The sequence below is a fragment of the Phaethon aethereus genome (assembly GCF_964289735.1).
Source record: "Phaethon aethereus genome assembly, chromosome: 2".
Classification (NCBI taxonomy): domain Eukaryota; kingdom Metazoa; phylum Chordata; class Aves; order Phaethontiformes; family Phaethontidae; genus Phaethon; species Phaethon aethereus.
Window position 1 is genome coordinate 18,611,060 of NC_138582.1, and position 13,662 is coordinate 18,624,721.

At 38.2% G+C, this 13,662-nt stretch overlaps 1 protein-coding gene across 3 annotated transcripts in view; it reads left to right on the forward strand.

Annotated features, from left to right (window-relative positions):
• CSMD3 (CUB and Sushi multiple domains 3) overlaps positions 1 to 13,662 on the forward strand; it is a gene marked incomplete at its 5' end in the record, with an annotated part of 769,714 nt that overhangs the window by 499,350 nt on the left and 256,702 nt on the right. For all 3 annotated transcript variants that reach the window (XM_081996335.1, XM_081996336.1, XM_081996337.1), the window contains one exon: positions 10,928 to 11,119. In XM_081996335.1, the coding sequence (XP_081852461.1) occupies positions 10,928 to 11,119 (192 nt within the window). The remainder of the gene's footprint in view (positions 1 to 10,927; positions 11,120 to 13,662) is intronic.

A 13,662-nucleotide genomic window follows, 5' to 3' on the forward strand; every position in this document is an offset into this window, starting at 1 on the left:
ATATACACCACATATATATAAGGGCTTAACTAAAAAAAAAACAGGAATATGTGGCAGGAGAAAGATGCAAACACAAACCAGACAGATGTGTCTTTTTCAAGGCCTTTGCCAAATTTACTGGTTTTTTTTGTTTTATTTTCCTCAAAATGATTAATAACTCTCCTACATGTAAAAAGAATCTTAAAATAATGTGTGTTTTGATAGATAAGAATAAAATCCTTGAATCCAACTTTATCCACAAAAATTTAAGTAATTATTTAAGTTTTTCTATGAGGAGCATATTCAGTAAAACATTTTTTAAAATCCTTTTAAAGCTTTTTTTTTTGTGTTTTCTTTCAAAGTTTCTTAAAAACAGTAAACTTTCGCTATGTCAGGGTCCTGAGTATGTTAAACAGTGTGCAGCCTCATCTGGGAACCCCCTTACCTTCTGCCCAGGAGCCCCATTTCAGCTCAGCACAAGGCTCGTGAGCAATGCTGTAGGAGTGTTGGTCTCTAGCCCTGTGGATGGACATCTTGGACCTACACTGTGGGGAACTGAGGTCCTGTACAGAACCTTCTGCTCTATGCTGTAGGTAGCTTGGCTCCTGGATGGACTGTGAACAAGTCATATCCCTGGATTATATTGCCTGATTTAGTAGTTGTTTTCAGAGGGTAGATGCTTTTGCCCCAAATCCTTCCTCTTTTCCCCTTGTCAAGTATATACTTATAGCATAGTATGTTGCGGGGTTTACCAGTCATGGTTTAACTTTCTATATTTTTTGGTAATAATTGTCTTCAAAAGATCGCTAATCAGAGTTACCTCTAGTGCTTTTTTGCAGGTTGGAATCTCTCTGAAAATTTTGTAGTCAATTTATATGTAGGTGTGGATGCATGAGCCTGTGCATGTGCCCACATAGAATACAACAGAAGTTTAAGATAACAATACCACACAAAGACCTTACTGGTTTTTTATTATCAGGGTAATATTACCAAAATGTGAATATTATTTGTTATACACTGGGAAACAGGGAAAGGAAAAAAAAAAAAAGTTCCATTGCCTTGTAAAGGACCTTGCAGCATTCTCCAGCATGCATCTTTTCATGCAACTTTACAAGTTGTGGTTTGCCTGTTTCTGTAAGCATGGACACATCCAGTGAAATCCCCACTGAGGGACTACACAGGTGCACAAATTCACAAGAAATCTGTAACTCACTTCGTGAACTTGTTTTTCAGGACAGAATTATCTACTTAACCCTTCTTTTGATAATAACATGCATACAACATATGTTTGACCATTACATGTTTGCAAAGTCAAGTACACAAGTACATAGGACAACTGGGGTGTCAAAACCTTTAAACTTTGTGTTACGCACCACTTTTTGGGCTCTACCCAAGTTGTGGTCCCTGTAACTTCAGAAGCAGTCAGGGAAATCCCCACGGAGGGCTACTGGGGAGGAGTTTTATCCTTCATGTTCCAATGTATAATCCATCTTCAGTCATCTGTTTCCTGTTCTGATGTGTGGTACCAGGCTTGGTGCTAGGATGAGTTTGGTCAGTGCTTAGTGTAAGAGGGAAATAAGACTTATAAAGGTTCACTGCGAGTTAGAAAGATATGGTGAAGAAGAGCCTGGCTATCTGCAAGATAAATAGCATTCCTGTGGCTTTGAACAGCAAAATGACCCGTTGGCTATGCCAGAGCGTTGGATTGTCAAGGTGGTTGCTGCTGCTGCTGCTGCTGTGAGAAGAATTGGAGTGTGTGACCTGGAAGCTACTATTGACAATCCACAGCATCTATTGCTCCATCATCTCTCACAGTCCATACAGCAACAAGAGAAGCAAGCCAATCTGCTGTCCCAGCTCTAGACATTCAACATGGACCTTCTTCCATAAATTAATTCAAGAACTTTATCAGTTGCCTGATCTTCTTGGAAGAGCTGCAACAGAAACTTATACTGATGATTAGCTATTTTTTTTCCAAGCTTTTTTTTTTTGCATTTAGAATACTTAAGGAATATTTGAAAACGAAACTGAAGCTAGGCCGATGTATTGCATTCTTTCAGCTATTGACTCTCTTGAATTAGTCAAGAAGTTCTATGTGAGAAGACACATCAATATGTGTTCTATCTTCTGCTTCAAATTAGGTTTGAACTGTGGTCTACCCAAGTTTACTAATTTCTGTGTTTTGGGGTTTTTGTTTTGGTTTGTTTTTGTTTGTTTGTTTGTTTGTTTTTCCCCTGCAAAATAAACATACCTATCTTACACCTCTTAACTTATTTATTGTTGCAGAATCTGAGAGGAATTAAACCTAAAGTTAAGTGCCTAAGATGATGTTGCAAAGAGTTAGGTAAACAGAGAACTTGCCTCAACAACCTAGAAAACTCTGATTGTACAAAATGGAAAACTCTTTTTGTTGAAGGTTGGATTTGAGATAGCAAATACCAGGCTGACCTGATTCTCAAACAGACAGTATTAGAGATGCAGGGAGACTGCAGTGTCCATATGGGTAAAGGTATTACATGAAGGCTGAGATAGACTGCACCTTCAAAATTCAAGCTATCAGGATTGATTCAGACTGATGCAAGTTTGAAAGTCCAACAATTATAGAAAACTTTTATATAAAGTGATAGGAGTTTAGAAGAACATGTTGGTTTAAATAAGTTAAGAATAAATTTTTTTGGTATACTGTGTATTATGAAGAGCTTGAAATTTGAAAGGCTTAGAACTTCTGCTCTGATTGTGTGCTCCAGGGAAAAGAAAGAAAAAAATGAAAAAATAAAAAAAGTTTGTTTTTTTTCCCCTAGTTCTCAAATAAATGAATAAAATTCCCCTTTCTTTTCTCTCCAGAAGACATACACAAATGAATAAAAATGAAGTAATTTTGTCTCAGGGTTGGGATTCAAACTCTTTAATGATATTAGACTTGGTATGCATTAGGAAACTAAATTTAGAAATAATTTTTAACAGCAAGAAATCCCAAGACATTTATTATATTGATCCAGCATCAGTGGAGTCTATTACTGCCTTGTCACACTTTTAATGCCATGTTTCAAAGTATTTTTCTTGCATGAAAACAGAGCTGTAATCTTCGGACATTACAGTCACGTATCAAATTGCCGGGGCTTATGAACTATCAGAAACCTTTGGATCCTGACAGTAACTTACTATTTTTGAGGCAGGAATGATCAATTTACAATAATTTAATTATGTGATTTATTGTTTAAATGTCTTTTAGTGCCTTATTATTAAAAACATATATCAAAATGTTTTTATACCCACCTCAAGGAAATTTGTTTACAAATCTGTCTTTAAACTCTTTCCGTGTGTGACTGAATGCTGGTTTAATGGCTTCTGCAGCTCTGCAGGAGCATTTGTACAGTCAAGTACAGCTAGTCAAGTGATGATTTCAGATTCTCCCTCCTTTCATCTTAACTGCTCAGAACTTATGAATCTGTTCATATGCATACTCTTAAGACAAACTCAAGTTTCAGGGAGGGAATTTTACACATGACTTGGCTGCTATCCATCTTCAAAACAATATTCTGCCCCATTTCCTTCAATTCACATAGCAGGAACAGGGTAAGATAACTAACTCTCCAGAGTAAGAATTACTTCTGCCTGTGAGTTGGCACATATTTTCTGGAGAATTGCTGGTCTCATATTCAAAGTCTACTTTAGAGAATATGTTGTATGGATATCTGAGATATAAAGTATAATTTGTGGGTCCTTTGGGTATTTCTGTATTAGCAATAATAAAATAAATAGGAGCTGATATATAGATTGAAAAATTCTTAGTTCAAACTTGTTCTAGTGTAGTTCAGAAGTGTATCTTCCAGTTCAGTTTCATCCAAAAGGAATCAACTCATGTGCTCCAAACCCATGTCACAGTGTAAACCAAACACAATCTGGAGTTTTATTTCACAAACACACTCAGCTCTAAAGTGTGAAATGCTGATGTTGAAACACTTTTTGTCACTCTGACCATGTAGAAAGACATACAAGCTCTGTGTGTCTACTTTGTCCACTAATCTCTCACCTGTTGAACAGTTTGAGCATTGAGTATCATTAATCCCTATTGTGACTCTGGAGTTCTTGGTCAAGAACTGTCTCTTTGAGTTCTTAATCTAGCACAAATCTTTTGACTGATTGCAGTGTAATTATTCCAAAATAGCACTGCCCAGAGAAAGAATAAAATAGGTTTCTGCATTTCTTTATCTTCATTAGGGAAAAAAAGCTCTCGGATCACACACAGGCTTATGCTACACACACAGTTGTTCTTGCACCTGTACACACACATGCTGCATGTACTAATTGGAGTTTGTCTCTTTCCCATCTAAAATGTAGTTTATAGCCATTTAATCCATTACATTTACAAATCATACCTCACTAGTTATTCAAGACAATGTAATTGTAAGAGAAGTCTTTTCTAAACTCTCAGTTTAAAATTATTGTAATAGAATAAAAACCGATCTATTTTTTCTTTATCTATCAATTTTAGTATGTCACAAAGAGCTTTAGAGTCTATGCATGAACTTATGGGGAACTGTGATAGCCGTCCCCATTCATTTTGCAGAAAGCTCTCAAGGTCGTGTTGCAGGTATGATAGCAAAGTTGTAAGGGCCTTTTTCATTCCTGAGGCTTACTCCACAAATTTTCATGAGGAACGATGAAAGTGGTGATTGAGGTTCCTGTATATGTAACAGGAAAAGAACCAAAACAAAACAGTTCTTGCACTGGAACATACACTTCCATAAGCAAAAGGGTATAGATACTTCAAAAGGAGACACAAATAGACTGAAAGAAGATAATGGAAAAAATATTAAGAAATAAACAGAATAAAGAGGCAAACAGAGAGTAGAGAATGCAATACAGAACACAACCTGTCAAGATGTTTATAATAGAGATCCTCTCTCAAATCAAACATACACAGTTTTTAACAGTAGTAATGATGGGTTAGAGACAGGCACATGAAACAAAAACTAAGAACAGGAGCAGACATTACAAAAAACTGTGATTAAGAAATTCCATTTGAATATATGGCCAATATATGTCAACTCTCAAGAAATGCCTCGGTTCTATAATTGTATACAGTACTAAGATTTTCCTTCTCCAGTTTCCTTCTTATATTGTTATTTTTTAACCTTGCCCACCCAAAATATATTTCTGTATTTGAAGATTCTTATTCTGACAACTTGAATTATAAAAAAAAAAAAAAATCCATCTCCTTTTTGAGGTTGAATATATGATGCCAAGTAAGTAAAAAAGAAAAAGTTATTATAACAAATTTATTTTCAGGATAGTAGTTACATGTGCAATATGAATTATTCATACAGGATGTTTCTCTCAATTGAAAAAGATTGGTGTATCAGTATGATGTTTCCTTCCTTTCCATCACATGAGAATGTTAACTATGTAAGACAGAAGTGGATGTGCCTCCCTTGTGAGAGTGACTGTGGAGAGATTCTGGGAAACAAGTCTATTAATAAGACAACTAACTTCCACATAGCCAAAATTAAGTTAAATGAATCCCACTTCTAAATAAGCAAGTTGATTTTAGACACATGCTTACAAAGAAACATACGTGCTTTTCAGAAATACTGTAAAAGAATAATTTATTTGCTTTTAATCTCTCTATAAGTGTAGAACTGTGTTTGGATATCTTCTCCAAATGTACACTTTTTTTTAAAAGAATTAAAAGGCAAAAAGTAAAGATGAAAATTACCTTTTTTAAGAATTCTATAATGCTCAGTTATTTCCACAACAAAATATGTGAACGGGTAAGAGAAAGAAAGAAAGAAAGAAAGAAAGAAAGAAAGAAACCTCTACCATCTTTTATATATATAAGCCTCTACCACCACTTAAAATGGCAATCACATTAAAGTGACAACTGAAATTTTGTATATAAATCTGTTAGTTATGTTTGTTGACATGCTCTATAGAGGTATGTGTATATTTTGAAATGGAGGTGAGAGATATAAAACTGATTGGAGTGCTTGCTCTCAGCAACAGCAATAAAATATCAGAGATATTTCTATAGATATAAATGAATAATTAGAACAAGACATGTGTCAAAAAATTACTTATGTTTCACTTATCCAGTATGCATACCTATACAAAGTGTTTATCTATTTTTACCCTATCACATTCCTAAAGACTGTATGACAAATTATACTAACTGTTCTAAGTTAGTATCTTTGTAGCTCTACAATATACTTGCATTAAGAAATCATCACTGTATTATTATTATGACGATGATATTGAAGATAATTTCACACAACTATGTGAACAAATCATATATATATAAAGTATTTCATGTGTTAGAGATATTATGGTGGGTTTTTTCTGTCTTTCTTAAAATGCCTCCTTAAAATAGCACTTTAGTAGAGAACATAGAAACACAATTTCCCACAGATTTTAGACAAATCAAAACAAAATTATTATTTATTTATGAGAAAGAAGAAATAAATATATACTTTCATGAATCCTAGTGCTTTTAATGTCATGCTGGGTTCTTTCTCTTCCTTACTTTTTATTCATTTGGAATACATTAATTTCTTCTTTATCAGCCTATTGAGAATTTCTGTATGACATTCATGGCTGGTTCTCAAATAGTAGCTCACCTTGTCTGTCAGACTGTTTTATAAATCCTTCAATTAGAATTGATAGTCTTAATAGTGCCTTGCAAATTGCCAAACAAACTCTGAAGAACGAGAGTTAAATTTCTAGAGATTGAATACTTAAAAGCTGAAAATTCAGACTTAATAGTGCTTTATCTATTTCCGCTGTCGCTTGCATTCTAGCGCTATAATGCAAAAATCAGTCTTAAAGCAGTCTTTTTATTTTTAAATGACATCTCTGTGTGTTTAATATGAATTTGCAAAGTTAAAAAACAGTCATAGAATACTTTAGGTTGGAAAGGACCTCTGGAGACCTCTAGTCCAAATTGTCACGGAAGAGTCAAACAGATCAGGTTGCTTAGGGCTTTGACTATCTCCAAGGTTGGAGAGAAGACAACACCTCTGCAAAAATTGTTCTGGTGTTTGACTACCCTCGTAGTGAACCATTTTTTTCTTTTATGGAGTTGGAGTTTTGCTCATTACAACTTCTGAATGCTTTGTTTGTGCTTTTGCTGCACGCTTCCAAGAGGAGTTTTTGTTTTCTCTATTCCTTTTCTGCAAAGCTGCTTTCCAGAAAATTGTTTTATGGGATTGACTTGACCCAGATGCAGGATTTTGCATTTCCTTTTTTGAACTTCATTAAGTTTCTTTCAGGCTTTTTCTCCAGCCTACTGAGATCTCCCTAAATAGCACCGCTGCACTAGAGCGTATCAACTTGGTCCCATTTACTTGGTCCCATTGTCCCCATCTTTAATGAAGGTGTTGAAAAATATTGAAATCAATATCCACCCCTGAGGAACATTTCTATTGATCAGCTGCCATCTGGTTTTTGGATCATGGGAACCTAGCAGACCAGCCAGTTTTCCATCCCTTTCATACTCTGCCTATCCAATCCATGTTTCAACAATTTAGCTACAGACCCAAAAGGATAAGAAGTAGGTTGAACAAACATGCAAGTATGCAAGAAGGCTGCCATACATGGCAAATATGGAAAAGGTTTTCAGTTTAGCATATATCTATATACTATATATACTATAAACAACACTAATCAAAAGATACAGTGTGTTCTATGTTCCCAGCAGGGAAGAATGCAGATTAACTTATGACTGGTTTTACTACTTCCTTGAGTCGACGTTTACCTTAAGACTACTTTTTGAGTTCTGATCTGCATTAACGTTATGAGTGTTTCATATTTAAAGAAATTTGACTCCTGTGTGATCTAGCTCCAGTATTTTATTCTCTTGCATGTAACATTTGCAAGATCTGCTAGTATAGTGCAGTGAAATTTAGTAATTCCATATTTTAGTAATATTTTCTCCAAATTAAAAAAGCAGCTTATTCAAAGATATAAACAGAAGTCCTGTTCATTGTGTCTACAGCAGAAATCTTTAAAACTTGCATGATTATATAAAAAAATCATTATCTTTTATTTATTAAGCAGTAGTTAATATATTAAAGATATATGTAATTAATCTTTGAGGGATAAGAAGGAAAAAAATTGCTACCTTCTAGTCTCAGCTGACTTTTTGTGGTTTTATTTTCTTTGATGTTTTCCCCTGTACTCAGGACTTTTTATGTGGAAGAACAACCTCATAAAAATCCCCCTGATTTTCTAGAACAAATTCTTTTATTTTTTATTAAATATTACTTGGAAAGCAAGATATTTGGGGTTTTTTTATGGAAATAAGCTATTTAGACTAAGATCTCTTCTTCAAAAACATTGTAAATATATAAACCACACATACTTAAGATGAATACATTGCTCTCTGCTGGTATTAGCTCCCCGGAAAGAGGGCATTTGAATTAAATCTTAGTACTGACACTTTGTGTTTATGTTGCACAGATTGCTGAGCTCAGTGGGAATAGTTCCACAGGCATCTCTGACATTTGTTATTTATTTGTAATACATATTACATGTTGCAGTTCTGTAATGGAAGTAGAAAATAATTACTTAAATAAACATTGATGTGCTTACTTTTCACATAAGCTTACATATTTTGGAGCATAGTATATTAAAGGATATGTTGATCATACTATGTTAAATCTGGGGAAAACATCTATAAATCTCTCATACTTCTCTTGTAGTCATTGTGATTATGTATGCAGTCTTATTAATAATAGGTACTTGTGCATTATGTGTAACTGCATATTATCTCAGACCAAGTCCATGTATATTTTGGTGTAGGCGATTTCTTTAATATTAAAAAAAACCTAGCACGGAGTATATGTCATGTGCAAGGGTATAGATATGAGTGATCAATGAAATTCACTTCCAGATTTGCTACTAAATTTTGCACAATATATATGTTTAAGAAACATAGATATGTGGAGAATTGAATCGTAGAAGCACAGAACACTTTAGGATGAAAGAGACCATTAAAGGTCATCTAGTCCAACTCCCCCAGATGAGCTCCAACAGGTCCACGTCTCTCCTCTGCTGAGGACTCCACAGCTGGATGCGGGACTCCAGGTGGGGTCTCAGCAGAATGGAGTAGAGGGGCACAATCACCTTCCTCGACCTGCTGGCCACGCTGCTTTTGATGCAGCCTAAGATACTCTTGGCCTTCTGGGCCATGAGCGCACATTGCCGGCTCATGTTCAGCTTTGCATCCATCAGTACCGCCCAAGACATTCTCAGCAGGACTGCTCTCAATCCTTTCATCCACCAGCCTGTGCTGATACTGGGGGTTGCCCCAACCCACATGCAGGACCCTGCACTTGGCCTTGTTGAACCTCATGAGGTTCAAACGGGCCCATGCCTCGAACCTGTCCAAGTTTCTCTGAATGGCATCCCATCCGCCAGGCGTGTCAACCACACCACTCAGGTTGATGTCATCTGCAAACTTGCTGAGGGAGCACTCAATCCCACTGTCTATGTCACTGGTGAAGATATTAAAGAGTACTGGTCCCAGTACGGACCCCTGAGGGATACTTCTCATCACCCATCTCCATCTGGACATTCAGCCATTGACCACTACCTTCTGGATGCTACCATCCAACCAATTCCTCATCCACCCAACAGTCCACCCATCAAATCCATACCTCTCCAATGTAGAGGGAAGGATGTTGTGGGGAACCTGCCAAAGGCCTTACAGAAGTGCAGAGAGACAACATCGGTATCTCTTCCCTTGTCCACTGATGTAGTCACTCCATCATAGGAAGCCACTAGGTTGGTCAGGCAGGACTTGCCCTTGGTGAAGCCATGCTGGCTGTCTCAAATCACCTCCTTGTCCTCCATGTGCCTTAGCAGAGCTTCGAGGAGAGTCTGTTCCATGACTGTCCCAGGCACAGAGGTGAGGCTGACATGATGGTAGTTCCCAGGCTCCTCCTTGCTACCCTTTTTTAAGATGGGTGCAATGTCCCTGGTTTTGCAGTCTCCAGGGACTTCAGCTGACTGCCCTGACTTTTCAAATATCATGGAGAGTGGCTTGGCAGCTACGTCAGCTAATTCCCTCAAGACTCTGGGTTGCATCTCGTCAGGTCCCATCGAGTTGTCTATGTTCAGATTCCTCAGGTGGTCCCCAACTTGATCTTCTTATACAGTGGAAGGGATCTTGTTCTTCTAGTCCCCATCTTGTGGTGAATTATTGGAGGTTTGGGAAGAGACACTGACAGTGAAGACTGAGGCAAAGAAGTTGTTGAGTACCTCTGCCTTCTCCTCTTCTCTCATCACTAGTTTGCCAGTCTTGCTCATCAAGTGGGGTATACACTTTCTTTGACCTTCCCTTTCTGGCTGACATTCCTGTAGAAGCCCTTCTTATCATTCTTAGCATCTCTTGGGAAGTTCAGCTTGGGTGATGCCTTGGCCTTCCTGACCCCATCCTTATACAACTGGGCAGTGTCCCTATATTCTTCCCAAGATACCTGTCCCTGTTTCTACAGCCTGTGCATTTCCTCCTTACCCTTTAGTTTGCCCACTAGGTCTTTACTCAGCCTTGCTGGTCTCTTGTGTTTCTTTTTCCAAGAGAAGGTGTGTGCATGCACAGCTTATTGGGCAATCTGAGTTTTTTAATCCATTCATTCCATTATTCATATTAAAAATTCCTGTAAGTTGGAAGTTCTGAGTGTCCAGGGTGTAAGGAAATCTACTTTCCTTTCTAAATATTGCAATGTTCCACAGAGGTTTTTTAAAAAAAAAAAAAAAAGAAACTTTCAATAATGAAAGCTGGTGGCAAAAAATAATAGTATAAAAGCAGCAGATTATTGGATGTTTTCTCATAATTTTAGAAGTGAGTAGGAAAATTTTGTATTTGCAGAGCTTCCTGATTTGAAAAATGTAACAGGGAAAAAATGGATTGAAAAAAAAATATTTTACTTTTTCCATTCTCTGCTAGGTTCTGTAGCTACTGCCTGCCGCGATCCTGGTGTCCCCATGAATGGAACTAGAAATGGGGATGGAAGAGAACCTGGAGACATTGTCATTTTTCAGTGTGACCCTGGCTATGAACTACAAGGAGATGAAAGAATAACCTGCATTCAGGTAGAAAATCGGTACTTCTGGCAGCCCAACCCACCAGTCTGTATAGGTATGCAAAAAAAAAAAAAAAAAAGTTTTCTATATTTTGAAATTCTGGTGTAACATATCACACTGTTCTAGGAACTTTGGAGAATCAATTCATATAACTAATGCACATGTGATAAATTATTCTGTGCAAAGCTCTGATGGACATAAACAAATCTTTCCTTTGTAGTTGTTAGTATAATAGTTCTCACTCTGTTCCTCTCAAGGACATATAATAAATACCTTGATGACCTGTGACCTAGAAAGCAAGAAAGTCAATATCAATGACACTATTAGCTTTTCCTTAAACTTGAAAAATGGCGATAAGCATGGAAGATTTAGTTAAAGTTCGCTTGCCCGTATATACAAAATATCAGACAGACAGCCTAGTAAATTTCTAGATTAGGTAAGACTATGTAAGGGCTGAATTAGGATGCAACAGAAAAGAATGAGAAAATGAGAAAATGGTAGCCTAATTTCTCTGGCTGTCTTCATTATTTTAGAATGAACAAAATATTCATTAGTAAAAATTATAATGTACCATATATTTCTAGAAATATTGTCTAGGTCTCTGATGTTACTCTGATTTACATGACTCATACTAAAAGTATTGTAAAAGCATTTGATTTGGTTAACTGAATCATGATGAAAAGTAATAAGAAATTATGAAACTATAGTATATAATAGCCTTCCAGTAAACTTTTCTGAGGCATTCCTGATCATTATTATTATTGATCTAGAAAACATCTAAACTATAAGCTCTAGCTTATGAGTTGGCAGGGCTCATTGACAGGGCTTTAAACTAAATTCGAAGGGGAAGGGGATAACACAAGGCTCACTAGACATGAGCCTAGGGATGGCACACCAATGTTAGGGGCGAAAGTGATAGCCCAGCTGAAGTGCATTTACACCAATGCACGCAACATTGGCAGCAAATAGGAGGAGCTGGAAGCCATTGTGCAGCAGGAAAACTATGATACAGTTGCAAATATGGAAACATGGTGGGAAGACTCACATGACTGGACTGCTGCAACGGATGGCTATAGGTTCTTCAGAAGGGATGGGCAAGGAAGGAGAGGTGGTGGGGTGGCTCAGTATGTTAGGGTGTGTTTTGACTGTATAGAGCTCAATGACTGTGAGGACAAAGTCGAGTGCTTATGGGTAAGGATGAGGGGAAAGGCCAACAAGGCATATATCCTGCTGGGTGTCTAACAGACAACCCAGCCAGGATGAAGAGGCAGACGAAGCATTCCACAAGTGACTGGCAAAAGTCTCACAGTCGTTAGCCCTTGTTCTTTTTGGGGACTTCCACACCAGATGTCTGCTGGAAATATAACGCAGCAGAGAGGAAACAGTCTAGGCGGTTCCTGCAGTGTGTGGAAGATCACTTCCTAATGCAGCTGGTGAGTGAGCCAACTAGGGAAGGTGCCCCACTTGACCTGCTGTTTACAAACAGAGAAGGACTGGTGGGAAATGCACTGGTCGGAGTCAGTCTTGGGCTTAGCAACCATGAAATGATAGAATTCTCAATTCTTAGTGAAGTAAGGAGGGAAGTCAGCAAAACCACTACCACGGACTTCCAGAGGACAGACTTTGGCCTATTCAGGTCACTGGTTGAGAGAGTCTCTTGGGAGACTGTTCTGAAGGACGAAAGGGTCCAGGAAGATTACTGGACATCTGCTGGAAGTTTAACACGGCAGAGAGGAAACAGTCTAGGAGGTTCCTGGAGTGTGTGGAGGATAACTTCCTGACACAGCTGGTGAGTGAGCCCACAAGGGGAGATGCCTTACTGGACCTGCTGTTTACAAACAGAGAAGGACTGGTGAGAGATGTGGTGGTCGGAGGCTGTCTTGGGCTTAGCGACCACGACATGATAGAATTCTCAGTTGTGAGGGAAGTAAGGAGAGGGGTCAGCAAAACTGCTATCATGGACTTCCGGAGGGCAGACTTTGGCCTGTTCAGGTCACTGGTTGAGAGAGTCCCTTGGGAGACAGTCCTGAAGGACAAAGGGGTCCAGGAAGGCTGGACAGTCTTCAAGAAGGAAATCTTAAAGGCGCAGGAGCAGGCGGTCCCCATGTGCCGTAAGAAGAGCTGGCGGGGAAGGCGACCGGCCTGGCTGAACAGGGAGATTTTACTGGGACTCAGGGAAAAGAGGAGAGTTTATCACCTGTGGAAGAAGGGGCAGGCAACTCACGAAGAGTACAAGGATCTCGTTAGGTCAAGCAGGGACAAAATTAGAAAGGCAGAAGCCCAGCTAGAGCTCAGTCTGGCCACAGTCGTAAAGGATAATAAAAAATGTTTTTACAAATATATTAACAACAAAAGGAGAGGCAAGGAGAATCTCCATCCCCTACTGGATATGGCGGGGAACATTGTCTCCAAGGACGAGGACAAGGCTGAGGTACTTAATGCCTTCTTCGCCTCAGTCTTTAATAGCCAGTCCAGGTATCCACAGGATATTCAGCCCCCTGAGCTGGAAGACGGGGATGGAGAGCACAATGTACTCCTCATAATCCAGGAGGAAGCAGTCAAGGACATGCTAAGCCACCTGGACACCCACAAGTCTAT